The 21,339-nt window shown below is 41.3% G+C and overlaps 1 protein-coding gene across 6 annotated transcripts in view; it reads right to left on the reverse strand.

Annotated features, from left to right (window-relative positions):
* Nucleotides 1-21,339, reverse strand: part of pak4 (p21 protein (Cdc42/Rac)-activated kinase 4) — a 99,855-nt gene that overhangs the window by 30,443 nt on the left and 48,073 nt on the right. For 2 of the 6 annotated variants that reach the window (XM_052044179.1, XM_052044178.1), the window contains exons 2-3: nucleotides 7,943-8,112; nucleotides 4,165-4,387 (exon numbers count right to left, since the gene is read on the reverse strand). In XM_052044179.1, the coding sequence (XP_051900139.1) occupies nucleotides 4,165-4,368 (204 nt within the window). In that variant the 5' untranslated portion in view covers nucleotides 4,369-4,387; nucleotides 7,943-8,112. Of the gene's footprint in view, nucleotides 1-4,164; nucleotides 4,388-7,942; nucleotides 8,113-19,822; nucleotides 19,900-20,025; nucleotides 20,159-21,339 lie in introns of those variants that run through there. The other 4 variants (XM_052044177.1, XM_052044180.1, XM_052044183.1 and 1 more) reach the window with 4 other exon arrangements.

A 21,339-nucleotide genomic window follows, 5' to 3' on the forward strand; every position in this document is an offset into this window, starting at 1 on the left:
ACTGAAAAGCCTTGTTTGCATGCCATTGAAACAGATCACTCCACACACAAGTACATCAAGGTAGTACAAAAGAAAAAATAACAATGCAAAATATAGTGTTACAGTTACAGAGAAAGTGCAGTGCAGGCAGACAATAAGGTGCAAGGGCCATGACAAGGTAGATTGAGAGAGCAAGAGCTCATCTTTATCTGACGAGAGGTCTTTTCAAGAGTCTTACTACAGCAGGATAGAAGCTGTCCTTGACCCTGGTGGTATGTGTTCTCAAGCTATTGTATCTTTTGCCCGATGGGAGAGGAGGAGAATAGAGTACAACCGGGGTGGGAGGAGACTTTGATTATGTTTGCTGCTTTCCTGAGGCAGTGGTAAGTGTAGATGGAGTCAATGGAGGGAAGGCTGGTTTTTGTGACAGACTGAGCTGTGTTCACAACTCTCTGCAATCTCTTGCAGACTTGGGCAGGGTGGTGAGGTTTGTGTGAAGATTTGACATCTAAATAATCCATTTTGTTTAATACAACTGGATAAAAAATAATTCACCCTCCGCACGAATGAAATAAGCATTCCCTACTGTACAGTATTCCAACAGAGAATGATCCATAAACTGAAATAATTCTAATGAGGCACTGAAAGAAATTAAAGAACATTGATTGATTTAAATCCCAACAAACATTTGCCAGTTTAGAAGAAATGATGATATTATCTGAAGTGAGCAAGCAGCAAGTCACATAATCCACTGGATGGAATGTCTCTGCTGCCCAGTACTAGTCAGTTCCAGGCACTGGCTGACACCAGATGCAGTGAGGCCCATCTGAAAGCACATTTTTTTATTCTCTGTGCCTCATAATTCAGTGATGTCTTTTCATGACTGCTGTTTCCTCCCCCTGGGCAACAGAAACCTGCATTTACTCAATATTAAGACAGGAAACACAGCATCATCTGAGTGAAAAAGGCAGATTAGAAAAATTACATCAAACTCTGAATCACTCTCTAATACCCAATAATTATCACTTCGAATGTAATGGATAAAGAAACAGATTATTAAAGAAAGCAGCTCAAAGTACCAAGGATGATAAAGGAATACAAGAGGAAACAAAGGGATAAAGAAATTCTTATTCAAAGAATACCAGGTGTCACTTTGACAGATGTGGTTTTATTGACACTTGTTTTAATTTTTTTTTAATTCTTTATGTTTGGAGAGGCAAGTGTTGCTGACACGCTCAGCACTTATTGACTATCCCCAAATGCTCTGGAGAAAGCTGTGGGTGAGCCACCTTCACAAACCACTGCAGTGCTCCTGGTGAAAGTTCTTCCACAGTGGGGCAGGAGTTTGAGGAATCAGACCCAGAGATATATTTCCAAGTCAAGGTTGTGTGATTGGGTGCCATCAGAGTAGCCTGCACAGCAAGGCTGTGGGTGCCAGAGTAGCCTAGGTGAGTAACTGCAGTGTATTTTGTAGGGAGTGAACAGTTAGGGTGGTATTAGGTATCAACTAAGCGGGCTGTTTTGTCCTTAATATGTTGCCCCAAGCATCGTAGGACCTCTATTTTTGTTGGTTGCTGCACCCAAGATATTTTTCATACAAAATACAAAGCTTCCTTTGACCTTATATAATGCATTCAAGCTCCTTACATGAGCAGCACTGCAGAAATTAAGCAACTTTATCCATCGCTGCAAAGGTCACAAGAGTTAGGTAATCATCAACATGTGAACCAAAAGGTTCACACTTCTCCATGTGCAGTTGAGGGAGCATAACATGTGAACCTGTCAGACCTCATTTGGGAGACTGAGGGGTGACCTTATAGAGGAGTATAAAAACATGAGGGGTACAGATAGGAAGAATGCACACAATACTTTTCCCAGGGTCAGGGAATCAAAAACTAGAGGGTATAGGTTTAAGGTGAGAAGGAAAAGATTTAAAAGGGATCTGAGGGGCAACTTTTTCACCCAGAGGGTGGTGCGTATATGGAACGAGCTGCTAGTGGAAGTGTTGGGGAAGGTACAATAACAACATCTGGAAAACATTTGAACAGTACATGGATAGGAGAAGTTTGGAGTGATGTGGACCAAACATGGGCAAATGGGACTAGTTTGGATGGGCACCTTGGTTGGCGTGGACAAGCTGAGCCGAAGGGCCTGTTTCCATGCTGTATAACTCTGACTAAATCTGTCCAGTAAAATATTCACCTAATTGAAGTCTAGCATTACAATACACCCATTCACTAAACAAAATAAATAAAACTTCCAATAAGTATATCCCTGCATAGAAATTCAGAATCTCAAGATTCCCCAAAGCCTCTGGATATTTCCAGTAAAATTCCATGTTTTGGGAGAATGGTAGATTTGAAAAACTGAAGAACATCAAGAAATAATTTTGAATTAGAGGTTATTGAAGGCGTGGGTTTCAGTGCACACACTTTAAAACTGCAGGCCAATAAAACATTCATCGATATCTTTGGAAAATCAAGATGCTAACTCCTATAGTTTGCTTGGACTTCTCTAACCCCAAATTATTAATTGGGGCAATTAAAAGACGAGGACGAGGACACGGAGCAACAAGTTTAATTTGTTTCCTTTTTGCCTTCTCAATGGATTTCAGAGTTAATTTATGAAGTGAATGACTTCGCTGGGGATGAAACTTGGGAGAAATGCTGAATTCCAACAACAATGCAAGAAAACCAGTTTCACAAGCACACAAATAGATGATTAATAAAACACGTGTCTTTTCTCTCTGGCCAAGTAACAGAGCTAACAAAAGGTCACCAATCTGTTTTGCTCACCATTGGTGCCATCTGACCTGATCAGCATTTTTTGTTCACATTTTGTATTTCTAGCACTGCAGAGCTGGCTTTTGCTTTGATCGCCTGTCCCTGAAAGCTGGACAGTTTAGCCATTTAAGACCTCTAACCCCTTTGGCTCTTGCCAAAATAGTAGCTAAACACTCTTGTGTACTATATGGAGAGTGTGTGTCTACATTCTGTAGAATACCAACATAAGTACTAACAAAATAGTTCTCAGCAGCAAGGAAGCTGTAGCAACCATCACTACATTTAAAACATGCCAAACCAGACTCCTAGTTGTTTGGCAAACAAACAGTACCTGCTCAGATCCTTCAGTATCCTATGGAGCACTCAGTTCTCCCAAACAACTACTGTTAGGGTGGAGAGGTGCAAACACAAGGGTTCCCTGAGCCTCAGGAACTTGGACAATACCTGATCTGTCTGCATTTTGTCCTCTATTTTAATATTGTGACCCTGACAACTTCGTCAGGGGATGACTGCAGAATGGAAGTGTCCAGATCTACTAGTATAGTCAGTGTGAGGTATAGAGTGTTTCCACTCTTCCCTGGACCACTGTGGCTTTCTAATTCTCCATTTAATCTGGAAGTGCAATAAACCAATAACTTTTGGTCTTTTCTTTCAACAGTTCTTTGAAACTTAATAAATGCCCTCAAGGTCAATACACACCCAGAATTCTTCCTGTCTCATGGGTAGATGCGATTCACCACTTCATTTCAAGGTGTATGCTGATCAGATTTCTCCCTTTCAGAGTTTAGGGACAAGCAAAGCCATATGTAACACTCAACCCAGTGCCTGGATGAGAGCTGATAGTTCAAGCACTGACTAGGTACCAAATCCGGGATCTGCCAACTTCTGTAGCTCAACATGCAGAGTGTTTCTAATGACTTACTTTCATAAACTTTAAAATAACAGACTTGGGAAAGTGAATGACTTTTGTTTTGTAATAACTTGCATAGCTTTACAACAATTGCTTCACAGCTTATTGTGTCAATGCCAGCTTTTTTGTTAGGACAACCGTAAAGTAATTACACAGCCTTGTCCACACTCTGAGTTGTAGATGTTCCTGTCTCTCGATCCTTATCTAGTTTGCATCTACAAGATGCTAGTTATCTGCTTCAACAACTTCTACTATTCTACACCAAAAACCTGTGTAAAAATACTTCTTGCAAGTGTTCACTCTCCTGAAAAGTTAAAATTGATGACTATTATTGACTTCACAACCAGAGAAGATTATTCATTTGAAGCACCTAAACCTCTCCATGGTCTTCTTGGTGTGGACAGTCCCAGTATCTCAAGGATACTTCTGACAGCAGTTTCTCATACATGACGTCACAATCTCAAACACCTAGCAACAATAACAGAAACTTACCTTACGCGGAGCAAGCTGAATGGGTGTGATGTACGATGGGTCCACCAGCGGCTTGGGCCGTTTGGCTGTGTCCTCAAGGAGGCTCTGCCATTGCCTTGGAAGCCCGGTAAACTTCTGTTCCTGCTGATCAAAGCCGGTGTGAACACGGTGCTCGAAATTCACAGGTGCTGAGATCTCTACCCGCTTCTTCTTCTTGCTGAACATGTCTGAGATGAATGTCGTCCTGTCAGAATAAAGGAAAACGTTGTAAGCTATTTTTGAGGTGAATGCATAAAAAGAGAACACAGTGAGGCCCTCTAAAATTTTAAGAGCACAGAAAGACTAAAATAAATGCAAAATTAAAAACCAACTAACAAAATTCCCCAATAGACAGTAATCACATTTGTGTATATTACAAGAACTGTACTCTACGTTTTGATGAGACAGTTCAACATGATTTATTCCTAATTAATGTCAGGATACAGCCACGTCTTTGGTATTTTACTGCTGGCTGTTCAGTATGGCACAGCAGTGAGGCTGTAAAGTCTGCATATTATATAAATCCTCGTATTTTTGTCTCTCATGCAATTGCTGGCAGAAGCTTCCATGGTGCTTTGCCCAAGGACCAAGTTTCCTTGTTTAAATCTTTACAGAGAACTTTTCATGCACTCTTTTCAACTGAAGTGACCCTTCCATATGTGCATACACACACACAACTGGATTAGGAATAGGAACTTTGACAAATCTTTCTTCTCCCTCATTTGCCCTTGGTAATGAGCTGATTCACCTGGCAAATGAAAGTTGGTCAATGCTTGACTGCAGTGTAACACATCTTTGATTTCAGCACCATTGAGAGTTTTTGTTAACCAAAAGTATTAATGGATATGGGAGTAAAGGAAGATATATAGAGTTTAGTCACAGATTAGTCATGACCTCACTGAACAGCAGAACATGTTTAAGGGGCTGCACGGCTGCCTCCTAATCTGATTTTCCTAGATTTTCAAATTATGCTGATACAAAGTTATACAATGCAGGGACAAAGGTTTGGAGTCCAAACCCCAATTTACTCAAGGCAGCTCTTTAAATGAGATAATTTTTTCAAGATTTGAAATGTTGCCAGACAAGACAGCCAGTGTTTCAGAGAGCACAAGGGTGATCTTGGAACACATAAGCAGGGCTGACAATTCAGCACAGCTGATGGAAACCTGCATTGTTGGAGATGTTGTCATTCCAATGAGAAACTGATTTACCATCACTATCTTTTATATAAATGGATACACAGGGCAACTCGAAGGGAAGCAGTGTTCTCCCAAGTTCTTGCCAATTTCATCACTTAATAGTGCACCAAAATAAACTGACCATTCATCACATCCATTGTTCATGGGACTTGATGTGCAAATCAACTGTCATATCTGCCTGAAAAGCTGCAATGACTAAACTTGTAAAGTATCTTTGGCTGTGATATGCTTTGGGACATCTTTGTGACTGAAGAATCACTGCAGCACAGGAGGTTGTCAATCGGAGGCTGAGCTTGTGCTGGTTTATATCTGCATTGCCTTTTCTAGCTACAGACAAACATACACAAATGCCATTGGTTTATATTTACAACATGGTTAAAAACCCATAATCCTTAAATAATTTGAAATGTGCTTATTACAAATCAGAATCTAAGCATGATGTAAAATGGTATTGTAAATTATAAACCTAAATAATCCTAATTGATTCCTTTGCAATAGTTAGACCATAAAATATAAATAAAAGCTGCAATTATGCTGTTAATGTATACATTTATGTTAAATTCATATCAAGTTACATCAACTGTTAGATCACACACCAGAACCAGGACATGCTTTGTATTACTGAAATATGTTTGCTCAGAGCAATCATAAACCCCAGTGAGTGGAAATCACTGACAAAGCATCAGCAATAGCACAGAGCAGCCTGTATTCATGTTGTCAATTTACAGCCAGCAGCCCCCATACTACAGATGTAGCTGCTGACTAAGAAAGTTAATGTCAAATTGAGAACAGCACAATATTGGCATTACAAGAATGAGCACACACCAATATAAATGCTGAAATTTTCTGCTACTGGTTTAGATAGGTAAATGCATTACCAGATAATAGCCCTGTACCACAGAGAACAGACGTTATTAGTCTAGCCCCTGACAAGTTCTGAGATCTCTATCAGAAAAGTCACTAGGCTTTTAGATATTTTGGTTCAACACCCCAAACCATTGTCCTTGCATGTTATCGAATACGAGCAAACTCAGAATGGCTGTGATTATGCCCCTCACCACTGAAACGTGCCTTGGCTGAGTTACCTTTTGGCTGTTGGGTTCTCTAGAACCATAAGAAAATAAGAGTAGGCCACTCGGCCCCTCAAGCCTGCCCATCTTTCAACCTGATTATGGCTGATCTGCCCTAGACCTCATCTCCTCTTGTGCCAATTCTCCACAGCACTCAATTACCAATCTTTCAAAAATTTATCTACCTCTGCATTAAGTACCCCCAATGATCTAGCCTCCACAACCTTCTTTGGTAAAGAATTCAAAGCCACACAGCATTGAAGCCAATGCAATGGAGTAAGGGTGCTTAAAACAAAATGTGAACCCTGTACATGCACATGACCTACATACTAAACAGCCTCAAACAAGACCTTTGAGCCTTAATGAATCAGGAGTTTCAAGTAGTGAAAACTGCAGCAAACATTTCTGCCTCTTGATCCAAATTCCCAGCTGTTATTTTAACATCTGTAACTGGGAACCCTGGGAGAATCTTATTGTGTATATGGTCACTCTTAAATCAAACAAATAAAGTCTCTTGGTTGGCAGTACAGCTTGTATACATAGAAACAAATAAACATCCAAGGCTGCTTTCAAGATCAAAAGATAATTGGCAGAAACACATTAAGAGAGATTAAAACCATCAGCATTTACAGGATTCAGAACTTGGCACAGAGTCAGAGAGGGATGTAGCATGGATACACTCTACACTGACCATCAACCACCCTACACTAATCCCATTTCTTATTCTCCCCACATTCTCATCAACTTCCCGCCCAGATTCTACCACTCACCTACACACTAGGGGCAATTTACAGCAGTTAATTAACTGACAACCCGCACATCTTTGGGATGTGGGGGTAAACTGGAGGACCTGGGGGAAACCCACACGGTCACAGGGAGAACATGCAAATTCCACACAGACAGCGCCAGAGGTCAGGATTGAACCTGGGTTTCTGTCACTGAGAGGCAGTAACTCTGCTGGATGTGCTACCATGCACCTAGCATCAAATCCAATTGATATCCTACCCTAAAACAATACTAGAACTGAACTCTGTAGTGCAGAGTCAGATTCAGCAATGTCAGGTGACCTTATGCATACCAACTTGTTATTATAATCAGATGGCATTGGACTGGGTGAGATGGCAGGAGGAAGCTACACATCAGTACAGACCAGTTGAGCTAAATAGCCTATTTCTATAGTCCAAGCCAACAACCTCATGTTCAAATGAGAAACAAATCATTTATATTTGAAAGGCAGCAACGAGAGGATAAAAGAAACTGAAGGGAAATACAAAGAATGTATTTTTGAGATAATCCCTCTGGCAGCAATTTGCAAAATTTTATATCAAAGCTCCATTCAGGAAGATTTATCGCCACAGTTAAAAATAAAACAAAATTTAAGATTCCCAGGAATCTGAGCCCAATATATCTTGAATACTTGATCCCACCTTGCATTATTATAATTCTGTCATAAATCCTGCAACCCATATCAAAGCAAGGAGAAAACAATACCTTTCAGAAGGAAGTGTGCCACTTTTTTTTGGTATATCCAATGACTGAAAATACTGCAGCAAACAAAGCAGTGGGACCAATAAGGATGATGCCTTCTGGAGGAGTGCACTGAATCAAGCTATTAACGGGCTGGAAGCAGGGGTGCCTTTGAATCGAGTCCACATTCTGCCCTGGAAAGAGAGTCCAGAGACAATATGGTTATCAGGAAGATTGTCCTGCCTACAATCAGATAGGCACCACTTTAACAGACAAGAATCAGGATTAAATCACTGAACAATGGAACCAGATTAACCAGCTGCTCTGTAGCAAAAAAAAGTTAAACATCATTGTTTAGTCAGCACATTGCAATGCAATCTGGATTTAAAAGCACAGAGTGCTTCTCAAAACAGTTGTGATGGAGGCGACAGATCCACAATCAAAGGATTAACTCTTGTTGAACAGATGAGTGGATGGAATACATGATTTTACCTTTGATCGGTAAAACATTAAAAAAATCTGAAAGTCATATACTGGCCTCACAAGTAACCAAACATGCTGCTGAAAAAGATGCATAACGTATTGTAATGTGACTGGAGTTCCGAATGCTTAGTTCAGTGAGAGTTGGTGATGACAACTCTTTAAAAAAAAGGGTGAACAGACTCCAATACGGTTGAACAGTCAAAAGCAATTTCAAACTCAGGTTTCCAGCCTCCAGTCTGCAGATCCCTGCTGAATTTATAGTTTTAAATATACCCTACAGCCAGAGCAGGGAAGTGAACACTTCACTCCTGAATTGGCCAAGACTCCAGCAGCAGATTTACACAACTTCTCAGCTAATTAAAGTTAATTAAAAATTACCTTGAATTAATGCAATGTCAATCATGTAAACTGCTGTTTTATTAAAAATTGGAAATCAGCATACTTCTTTCCAGAAGGTCATTAGGGCATGAAATTTCACCACAGTAACAAGAGTGGAATCAGAATCCCCAATATCCATTAAAGGGAGAAATAAATACTTGAAAATAAATTTAAAAAGCCAGTGATTGGGATTAATTGTCTCTTTTAGAGAGCTGGCACAGGTATGGTAAGAATGAATGCATTTTTTCTGGGTCGCTATATTCCATAATTTAAACATGGGTTAAAATATGTTTATGAAAATATTAAACAGACACATGCATTTGCCTTATGCACTAACACTTTCAATAAATGCTATGTAGAAGCTTCCTATGAGAGCCTGAATGATGATTCTGTAACAAACAACATTAACATTCCTGATCCCAATATGTTTATCTGTCTCAGTTCAGAGCCCCAACAACTGAGAGCAATGTCAACTCTTCTATACTATTAGCAAGGCTTGATAAAACTGCACAGAGAAATCATGCAAATAAAAACTAACAACTGTAAATAGTGGAATCTTCAGTCATGATATCAAGGCTAAAATCCCACTGGGCTGAATAAACTGCCCTGAGAGCTCGTATCTGGTCTGTGCCCGCTTGTGCTCAAGGCACAGGGAGAGAGAGGGGGAGAGGGACAAGGGCAAGATATCTCAGTCAGGTTCCATGTACTGACTCTTCCAACTGCACCGTCACTCGGTGAGAGAAGGCGAGGCCCACCTATGAGGCTTGCAGTAGTTGAAAATCAAAACTCAGAATGGCAGGCCCTCACTCCGGAGAATGAGCAAGGTTCTGGAAGGTTCATAATGGCTGCAGAATAGGCAGCCTGACTGCACCTTCAAGAGGTGGGAGAAAATAATATGCACAGGGGAATATTGATGAGAGAATAATCTCATTTCAGAAAACTGCTCAATAATTAAGTTTCTTTGCCAGTGAACCTAAAATAAAAATCACATTGAGGGATAGAATACAGAGTCAGATGATCAGCTATGATAGTATTGAATGGTGGAGCTTGAAGGCTGAATGGCTTGCTTCTACTTTCCTTTGTTTCTAATGAACAGAACATAACATGCTTAAAACAGACTGATCTAAAAGCAAATAAGCCGCCACTTAGGAATTCCTTCATTTCCTCTATTGGACCATTGACAGTGAAATTAAACAACTCTGCGAGGTGGATCTACCTCTTAGAGAATTAATACATCCATGTTCTACTTGCAAGCTGCCTCATTATGAGGCTAGTGACAAACCAGAACCAAATAAATCCCAAAAATCCTTGTTGAGAATCCATACTCCAAATAATTTATCTCCTGTTTCTGACATCATTGGCATTTTGTAGTGGCTTCAAAGATCTCTCTGACAGTCTGGATGCATTTTACTGCACATGCAGCTGCAATTTGAATAAAATAACAGCACTTTTCTTTGGAAAAAGGCTTATTTATTAATGAGATGTCAAATGGTAATTGGAGTACTAAAGCTGACTATATCTGATGACTAGGAATGGTGTGGTGCAAACTCAAATTCCTTCTCCTGACTACTGCTAGGACTCGTTTTCAAAAACAATGTGGAATTGGGCTTGGATGTGATGCTCCAAACAGCTGACTATCTAGCACTCAATGTCTATCGTGAGGCATGTACTAGCAGATTAAGACACCCATAGTGAGCAAGTGGTCATTGGCTTTAAGGGAGAAAACAAAAAAAATGATAGGACCTTTCTAAACATTTAGGGTAATTATTTGAATGGACATAATTACCAAAAGGTAGTCAACAACTTACAGCACATGGACTGCAATGCTTCAATTCTTCCTCTCTCTCTCGGGCACAAAATGCCTTAACTTACTTTACACAGATACCCATTTCCATTCATCATAAATATGAAGATTTTCCATAATATAGGAGGTATTATATAAATTATAGTACTTTGAAGGGGAACTAGGAATTCCAGCTGAAAATTCTGGAGTAGATAATTAACTTTAGTATAGCAATAGTTACCATGCTAAATAAAGCAATGTGTGGAACTGAAGTGAAGTGAGGCTTGTAAAACACAAAAGGGGAATGTAATGAATTCACACACAATGCAGTATAGAGCTGGAAATACACAAGATGGAAATAAACACCTTCTTTGAACAGCACAATAACAAATTTAATAGATACCCAGTTGAGACAGCTAGAGGAAATTTCCAAGCAGGTTGGCCCACTAGCCTGCACTGCTAAAGCACAATTCAGAAAAGTACCCCGAGACCCCAAGTAACGGGGTAACTTAGACAAAGGGGGAAAGATTAGATAAGCAGACTGCTATGGCCAGGGTTTTAAGGATGATTTTAAAAAATGAATGAATCCCATAATTTGGGCCTTCATGGTGTGAAAGGGCTGTTGGAAGAAATGCAGAGGAAGTCAGCAGAGGAACTGAGAACCCAGCATCCAGGAGGCAAGAGTGATGGTAACAGAGATGAGAAATAAACATAAGGTAATCAAGCCACACAAATCAGATGCAACACTGCTGTGCTAAATTATTAGATCTAAGCTACAGCAAGAATAGGAATGCTATACAACTGCCTCATGTACAGAGGGGAGAAAAATCAAATCATCTGAGAGACCTTGACCCTCGGCCACTGCCAGAGAATGAGTGCACTGGAAGCAACAGGGATGGGTTCCCATCACTGAACCATCCCATACTCTCCAGGGTCACAAACATAGGGCATGCTAGACTTGAAAAAAAGATTATTTTTTAAAAATCATACCATCTCAACATCTGCACTTTCAACAATAACAATAAGGGCTTGATGAAGTAGGATGGAAGAACTGTGTAGAGCTTAAACATCGATGGGCAGTTAGGTTCAAAGGCTTGTATCTTTGCCATGCGTTCTATATAATCTACACTATGCAGACTGAAACACATCAAACACAATGAACATCAAAATTCCAGGCAAAGGAAAAGCAACAGACCACCTCTGCAGTGTCTGTCATATCCAATACAAACACACCCTGGAAGTCTATCGCAATTCCACTATATATGCCAAATCACAAGTTTTCTTTAAAAATATTAAGAAGCCTTCATTCTAACCAAAAGGAGGAAGATTTTAAAGACCATTTTTGCCCCACTTAGATCTGTGTTTTGAAGGGTAAAAAGGGAGGGAGAATTAAGGGAGGAGAATGGAGGAATCCCATTGTCTGACATAGACAGCTAAGGCATGGCCCCCAACATTAGGGGGAAGGAATGGGCAAGAATGCATGGGAGGTCAGAGTCAGAAGGACTGACAAACTTGAAAGTATGGAAAATTAATTCCTTCCAATCATTCACATTAAGCAAAGGGTTTGTGAATCAGAACACAGATTCACCAGTCAAAGTTCCTTGAAACAAGTCATGTGGTTTTGTTTTTGCATTGTGGCCAAGTGAACCAACATGTTGCATCAAAGTGTTTTCATATTGGACCTGGTTATAGTCAAGTCCTGAGACTATAATGCCCGAATGAAGCTCTCCACATTTAGAGACTCTGATTGAACTACGTTGAGACACCCAACCTTTGAAATAAAATTCAACTCTGACAGAAAGCCATTGATACAGAACTTATCTCAGCTTCTTCCTCCACAGATGCTCCCTGATTAGCATATTTCTGCTCATGTATTTTCTGTTTTTATTTCAGATTTCCAGCAATTTTCCCATTGCGTGAGCACCAGCACAGCTTGGGCAGTATGATGGCATGCTAGTTAGTGCCACTACCTCACAGCTCAAGGGAGCCAAGTTCAAACCCAACCTCTGGTTCTGTCTGTGTGGAAGTTGTAAGTTCTCCCTGTGACCGCATGGGTTTCCTCCCAAAGCCCAAGATAAATTACCCCTCATGCAGTGCATGGCAAAAATTAAAGTGGAGTTAATGGGCCTCTGGGAGGAAGATAAGTTGAAGGGGGACTGGAAAAATGAAGGAGCAACAAACAAGATGCTGGAGAAACTCAGCGGGTCAAGCAGCACCTGTGGAGGGAAATGGACAGCTGATGTTTTGGGTCGAGACCCTTAAATCCTCCAGCATTTTATTTGTTGCTCCAGATTCCATCATCTGCAGTCTCGTGTCTCCAGGGAAAATGAAGAGGTGAGTGGAACAGAAGGGATTGCTCTGCTGGGAGCTGGCATGGATGAGGCGAGCTCGATGGCCTCTTCCTGTGTCATAAGTAGTAATCAAATGAGTTTCAAAGCAGGTCCTCTCAAAGTAAATTACAGCCAATGCCCTAAAGAAAAAGCACCATTGGAATGCACAGTGTCATAAGGACATTTGCAAACTGCACAAACCGTAAAGGACTCAATCCACATTAGAAAATGTCCTTATTTCAAATACTGCTCGGTATAAAGAGAGACTGAATGTATGAAAAGGGATGTATCCAGTGCACCTTACCAGTTAAAAATAAATGCAGCTCATCTTAGAATCAACAGAAGCTACCCAATCTAATTTGGCAAAATAATAAATTTCATGTAGAAAGCAACATTGCCAAGTTTTTTTTTTATTAGTTCCAGAAAGAGGCTTCATCTCTTCCAAAAGCAAAAGTAACACAAAATGTTGGAAGTATGTAACAATCTGTGGAGAGTGTAAATAATGCAGGTCAATTACCCTTTCATTGGAATAGGGAAAAGGTTGGAATGAAAGTTTAAATGTTGCAGAGAAAAGGAAATGGGGAACTGGGAAAGAGAACAAAGAGAGAAGGTCTGTGATTGGGTGAATAACGTTAGAAATGAGTGACATACGTGGTGGTGGTGCTGGCTACAAAGGAGTGCTTGGGGAAGTGTAAAGGGAGATGAATAAAAACTGAAATTACAGGAAAGAATAAAAAAGAATGCAAGAAATATGAGAGACAAGGCAGGAATGGCCAGTTATCTGAAGTTGAGTCCCGAGTTGTTTTTTTCAAATTTCAGTTATGTTAATGTTTTGTGATAGTGAGCTGTGTTTTTTTTTTGTGTGCTTTTATTATTTAGAAGCTATGGGACAGGATCACCATCCAACTGGAGATTCTGAATTGTGAAGACAGTGGAGCTGCCAGCACATTGCTAGGAGTGTGCCACTTACAGTTCATGGAGACACCTAGGAAGCCACCTCAGGGCAAGCTGTCCTAAGCTTGTTCGGAATGGCTGAGCCACTTCTGTTACTCATGAGACCGGTCATTACTGCACTCAGACCTGAAAATCCCTGGGCCAATTCTCAGTCGATGAAGGGTTAACGTATTGAGAGATGGTAGAAGAGGTTATCAAACTAGTCCTAGAATTTGGGAAGGTCAAAGGCTATCTGCTCAGAGACCGAAAGCAGGCTGTGGGCAGGGGAGAAAAAAAAGGATTAAGTGAATAAGTGTCAGATTGCTTATTGCTAAAAGCTCCAAAAGAAGATTACACAGGACAAAACAAGGAGGGGAAAACAAAATAAACAGGCTGTCACAGCAAAGAACATTCACTGGGGACATCCAAAAGAAAATGGAGAAAAATAGCTGTAGGAATAGTGAAATGAGTTTATCAGCTGTTTTCTCCATTGAAAATATGGTGACGGGGCTAAGCCAGTAATGAGATTGTATGTAAAGTTCAGTGGAAATGTAGGTCAGTCATGAAATATTCATTAAATTGCAATATTTATGTAACCAGGACCTGATGGAATGTATCCAATAGTGCTTAAAGGAAAGTGGAACTACTGCTGGTAATTATGAGCGATTCTCAAAGCACAGATCTATTTTTCAGTTGCACAGATTGTTGTCCTGCTCTCCACCATCTCCCAGGTGCAGACGCTGGGAGTGTTCCAAGTGCCGTTGCGCCCAAGCTGGGAGGAGGAGGAGGAGGAAAGTGGCCATCGAGTGCTATCCACTGAATGCTGCTGAAAAGTGCACAGATCTGAATTGTTGGCAAGATGCTGCATCCTGTTTCAACAGTGAATAACCCACAACCAGTTACTCTGTAACATCGAGGCTCAGCTGCATAAAGAATGACAAGAAGCAGAAGGAGGCCACTTGGTCTGTCAAGTCTGCCCGCCATTCAATATAATCATTGACTTGTATTTATATAGCACCGTAGCATCCCAAACTGCCAATAAAGCTCTACTACTGTACAAGAAGCCCATACCTTAGAAACAATCAGCTGTAAAGGAGGGGTAAAACAAGTATAATAGGAGTGTAACCTTCATTTATTTTTATTTAATCTACACAAAATTCCAGGTTTAATATCTCACTCACAAGACAGCATTCATTAATAGCTCAGCACCCACTCAATTAAAATTGCAGTCAAATCCCCAGAGTGGGTTTAACATAGAGATGAGCGTGCTAACCAGTGAGTCACAACTGACATCACTATGTAACATGGAGAATGATTTGCAAGTCCACCAGCACATCATTACTGCAATTAGTAAGATAATGAAATATAACCATGTCTTGATTTATTTTAACAATTCACTCAAGCTACGATGTTCTAATAATACATTAACACTTGACTCAGAGGTTTTCTATTCCTGCAATTCTCCCTTACAGAAGGTCACTGAGGTAGACTTTGGAGATTTTCTCCTGATCAATGGCTTAAGACTCAGTGGAAAACATTCACAGAGAGTGAACTGCCAGAAAAAGCTCAAAATCTGACCGCCACACTGGGCACTGGCTTGGAATTACCCTGCTGCACCCCCTATCCCAATGCTGCACTGTAGGTGGTGCCAGGTTTTGTATGCAATGATAAACTGAGACCCCACCTGCTCTTGGGTGAACACAAAAGATCACACGACCACTTTTAAAGTAGTGCAAGATAGTTGTCCCAGGTTTCCTGGCCAATAATTACTGCTCCACAACACCCAAAAACATTACGTTGCTGTCTTGTGGGGGGGCTTACTGGGTGCAAATGCATTGCCCAAATTACAACAACAACTGCACTTCAAAGGTTTCTTGCTGATTGGAACACACTTGGGGGAACCTATGGCAATGGTAAACGTGTAATAGAAATGAGTGTTATTGCTTCCTTTTAGGTGGGGTGTCTGCTACTCCACACTGGTCAGAGAGCTCACAACGCCATCATAAATGTGTTGAATTCCATGGAGATGAGCAGCCGAAAACCTTTAAACATGCAAACGCACATTGGGCAAAGGCTACTAACAAGCGTGTTGCTCTTCATGCAGCTCCATTTATCTCTTCAAGCTGTCAGATGCAGGAATCCAAGCGGTCTCGTCCCTGGAGTACGCTGTAACAAATAACTTGAGCGGGTATTGTGTGCAAACATGAAAGCAGCTCATTTGTCCAACTGAAATCTTGAAATCTGACATGAATGTCTTGTTCACTAGACTGATTTTGAACAGATCTAGAGTGGAGATAAAAATAGGGAGTGGTGCTTTAATATCAAAATGTTTATAACATATTAATATGGTGTCCAACTGCTTGGTGTACCAAACAAAAAGTTTCTATTGTGATGATAGATTGCATTTAACATTGAATCTGCCTACTTAATCAGTTATCATGGGAATTCTCTATGTAAACACATCCAGAGAAGCTGGAGTAACGGCAGCATCCACTAGGCAGCACTGTTGTGCGTTCAGTTCCTCTTCTTGCACTCCCCTAAATCCTACTGAGCTGAATAACATTGTTAAGTTTTCCCACTGTACACAGAGCAACTTTGTCACTCTCAAATCCAAACGTTCATGTGAGTGAGAGACATCTTTGCATCGGGGTGCTTCTGTAAAAGTATTTATCGTAACCAGCCCAAATATTGAAAGTACAGCACAATATTAAGTATTGCAAAAAAGTATTTAAGCAAAACTTGGAATTGGATATTTCATTTTAGGATAAGGCTGAATTTTATACTGCAAGACCTGAAACTAGATAAGGTTGCAAAATACAAGGGTCAGGCAGCATCTATGGAGGGAAATGGACAGTTGACAACCCACTGAGTTCCTCCAGCATCTTGTGTTGCTCCAGATTCCAGCATCTGCAGTCTATTGCATCTCCAACTGGATAAGTCTCACTGTTTTCCCAATGTATCTCTGCTTAGCAGCGGAACTGACTGACTCTGTGATCTAGCACCAAAAGCTGGCAGGTTACTTGAAATGGAGTTACCAGGGACATACGCCTATCCTGTCCCTGACTGATCACCAGATACTACTGGCCTGGTGCACAAATCACTGATTGTCAGAGGACTGAAGTTGCAAGCTGCCACTTCTGGGACCCGAACACATAAACCAGGCAACACTTCAGTGTAGCTCAGAAGTAGGACAATTTATCACATAAAGAAGACATTAAACCAAGGTTGGCATTGTTATGCCTCTTGGCATAATTTTTCAGTAGCAACATCCAAAAGAGGAACTACTTTTCCAATACCCTGGCATCAGTAACACACAGATGGTTTACTTGATTTCTGGGATCTTGCTTTGCAGGATAATATCCTTTGCACTTATCTACAAAGCAAGGCATCATTCTTTGAAGCAAGCTGTTCTTGGCCCAAATCAGCATCACTGAAATGGCACCCATCATTACAACAGTCTCTATATTGACTGTAAAGTACTTGCTGGCTTCAAGATCATCACTGACATGATAGAAATGCAAGTCTTTCTTCCTTTGTTGTACAAAGACAAATACCACCAGAAAAAATACTAAAATCACAACATTGTCTTCAAACAATTTCACTATCATGCAGGCAAATTTCCCCACAGGAAACAGCAAATCCAATGTTGTTAAGGTAACGAGGATAGAGGAATCAATATTGCCCAACACAAGCTGCTTAATTTTGTAGGTAAGATTCACAAATATGGTGCTGCACTTATTTAAATGAAAGTATCAATTTCTACTTCCTACTCCATCCATTGGGTAATTTTTGTGGCAAAATGTCCATGCACCAAGCTGTTCTTCAAAAAAGTTACCCACCACAACTATAGACTGCTTTAGAGTGAATCAGGAAATAGTGTTTGGGTGGGAACAAAGCTGTTCAGTCTAATGGTACAGGTTGTAGGAGCAGCAGCAGACTGGAGGCAGAAGGAAGCTCAAACATTTATAAATCCCAGGAATGAGTCAGAGTCAGCTGTGGATAGCTTCACTTGTCTGAATCAAAAGGATCTTGGTTCAGCTCCCATTCAAGAAACTGTGACAGAAAGCTGACACTCCAATGTTCTGCACTGTTGAATGAATCGTCTTTTGGATGAGATGTTAAACAAAATCTTCATCTGCTTTTTCAGATCCTATGGACATTATCTGAAAACCAGGGGATTCTCCCCTATGTCCTAACCAATCAATATCTATCCTTCAAATAAATCCATAAAACACTATCTGGTCATTATTACATTGCTGCCTGTGGCAGTGAGCAGTGAGAATTGGCTGCTGCATCTTTATGCTACAAAATGTTATTCTCCAAAACCACTTCACTGGTTGCAAAGCTCTTAGTATATTTTGAAAGGGATGTGAAAGGCATTGTAAAAACGCAAGTATGTTTTTCTCTGCAGAGCTGCAGAAAGTTCAAAGAACCATGGTTGCAATGTTGTAAGGATCTAAAGAGAAAGAGTATTTGTAGGAATAAAAGAATTTCTCTCCGTATTACCACAATTACCTCACTCACGAGAAAGATAAAGCCCTATTGCATATATTGTGCTAACAAATTCCTCAACACAATCCTTGGAAGAGCAAGCAAGTTCAGTGCCAAGAGTTTCACCGTTTCACAGAATCCTCATGTTTTTCCAAAGGAGACGAGTGTGAAAAGAACAATTTCTGGACAAACCAGCTGTGCAAGAGTGGAGGTCATCCCGCAAGTAACTCGAGAAGGGAACCATTAACCTGTTTTCATGGCTAGCTGTACACACATCTCAAACCTGGGACGACCCAAACAAAGTGCTGGAGGAACTCAGTGGGTCAGGCAGCATCTGTGAAGGGAAACATCAGTCAACGTTTCAGGCCGAGACCCTTCATCTGGTCCATCTTCAGTTTCTTGACCCCAAAACGTTGACTGTCCACTTCCCTCCACAGATGCTGCCTGACCTGCTGAGTTCCTCCAGCATTTTGTTTGTTACTCATCTCTTTTGTGAGTTGCGTTACCCCTCATTGCTCAGGCTGTTTTTGTTTCTTTCCTTCTACATTCTTCCAGTCTTGTTTTCCTATGTATTTTTCCCCATTCCCAATCTGTTCTTTGCATTCATTTATTTATCCTTTTCCTTCTGTCAATATTTTCATAATTACTCCCTTACTCAGTGGTCATTTTGACTGAGAAACAGAGACCGAGGTGCAGCACAAAATGGACTGATTATAAAACTCTTGTATGCCAGAAGCTTGGAACGAGCATTGATGATTGAAAATTAAACCAGAATTACAATCCGTGACAATCTCTTAAAAAACGGTGAATGACCGTCAATGATTTAACTGCTCAATCTTTTCATTGTGTCCCCAAGAAAGGCAAGGCAGCACACACAGGATCCGGACAACAGCCTGTCATAAATTCAGTGACAGTAATTTTGTTAGGAAGATATTGGAGAATTGATTGCTCAATAAACTGTCTTAATAAATCTTCTACCCAAACCAAATAAACTGTATATCTGGATCCAGGTTGGAAATGGAATATACTTGGCTGCATTACCCTCCCCGACCCAATAGCCCGGGGAAATGTACTATCCAGCCGTCACATAAACAGCCACTTGGGGTGGGGAACCGAACTGAGACCTGTAATCCATCAGAAATCACTGCCCTTAGGAGAAACCAATTCTGAGGATTGAAGTAATTTTTAAGTAGAAAATACGAACAGAGAACTGGAAAAAAGCTCGATGTGATTGATTAGGAACATCGGGGCGGGGTAAGGTGTGAGAGCGCGGAGAAGTGTGTAAAAGTGTGCAGGTGAGATGAGTGTGCGTCGAGGTGGGGGACGAGAGAGAGGAAATGTTTTGTTTGAGCGAAAGGGCTGTGTAGAGGAGGGCATATTCCTCTGCAGTTCGCTTGCATTCCCTCAACTGCAAAGGAGTTTAAAAGGTCTGACGAGCTCGTATTTCACCCACTCATTGCGGCACACACACAAACGAGTCTCAGCATCTGAAACAAACTCCCTCACCTCCATTCCTACGATAAAAACTCACGGCTGTACAGTGAAGGTGCAAGGTCTCTGAAAACACCGGCCATTGCTGGGGCCCTGCTTCTATTTTTTCCAGAGGCACCCTCTGTTTAATTAGTGACTCATTAACAGATAAACTCTCCGACTACATCTGAAAAGAAAATCTTAAAAGCTTAACTTTCAATGAAAGTCTGGGCGCTCACCTCACACGGTCTCCGTTTTAAGAAACTGGCCAGCTTTTGTCTTCAAGACGGACAGGAATTTTTTTTGCCACTTTGTAGAGACAATATTTCCTCATACTCCTTGCAGCCACGCAGATAGAGGTCAATGTTTTCCCTGTAGTCACAGGGATTATGTTACATCAGTTTCGTTGGTCCTGTACTCTAACCACTCAAAACAAGTTTCGTGACGTTTGCCGAGGCTTGGCCACGCCTCGTGGACAAGCACAAACCACGGGAGTGGAGTTTCGTGCAGTTTTGAATCTCCTGCAGATACTCGGAGCTTGAGCCGGATTCAGCAAGGCCACCTAACCCCTCTCATTCTTCGATTGGCAGCGAACAACATTCATAACTTGCGGAGAGATACGGTTAGAATGCACATAAGAGCGCCAGGAGTTGCAGATTAATGAGATTTTCTCTATAAACTGCCATTTCATTTCATAAATTAGTTCAGTTATTCTTTCTTCCCCCCTGTGAAAGCTCAGGAGCTGAAAGCTATTTGCCTCGCTGCCTGCAAACAGCATGAGCTTGACGAGGCTGTACAAAGAGAAGGGGGTGGAAAGACTTCTATTTATACAACACTTCTCCCAGACACCCGAGACCTCCGTGCAGAATGGATTACACATTCAAGGCTGTAACTGGCATCATATTGGCAACATCCATCCATTCTGCGCAAAGCTCGCCCAGAAACCAAGGAGACAAATGACTGGTTGCAATTTTCCAGGGCTAGTTGGTCGGTCAACTATTAGAGACAGCTCCACGCTTATTTTCCTTTATTTCCAAAAATTGCCAATGGATTTCCAAGGCTGAATAAAATACGTAGAATTTATAGAGCTGTACAAGTCCCAGTAGTCCGCTCTAGTACTCAAACCTACTCCATCAGCACGTCCCTTCTATCTCTTTCATTCTCATTTAGTTTATATTCCCCTATGACATAACAGGCCATTTGGCCATCAAGTCTGTGCTGATTCTCAGAGGAATCCCACCCATTTATTTCCCGTGACCGACTCTCTCTCTCGTGCTCATAACACCCTCCCCTAGATTCTACCACCAGACACCTACTCTGGAGTTAATTTACTGCGGCCAATGAGCCTTACGACTGGCATATCTTCGGGGTGGGGAGAACTGGGGCGGTCGGGGGGGGGGGGGAGAACTGGGGCGGTCGGGGGGGGGGGGGGGAGAACTGGGGGGGGGGGGGGGGAGAACTGGGGCGGTCGGGGGGGGGGGGGGAGAACTGGGGCGGTCGGGGGGGGGGGAGAACTGGGGCGGTCGGGGGGGGGGGAGAACTGGGGCAGTCGG

The sequence above is a fragment of the Pristis pectinata genome, chromosome 35 (genome assembly GCF_009764475.1).
Source record: "Pristis pectinata isolate sPriPec2 chromosome 35, sPriPec2.1.pri, whole genome shotgun sequence".
NCBI classification, from domain to species: domain Eukaryota; kingdom Metazoa; phylum Chordata; class Chondrichthyes; order Rhinopristiformes; family Pristidae; genus Pristis; species Pristis pectinata.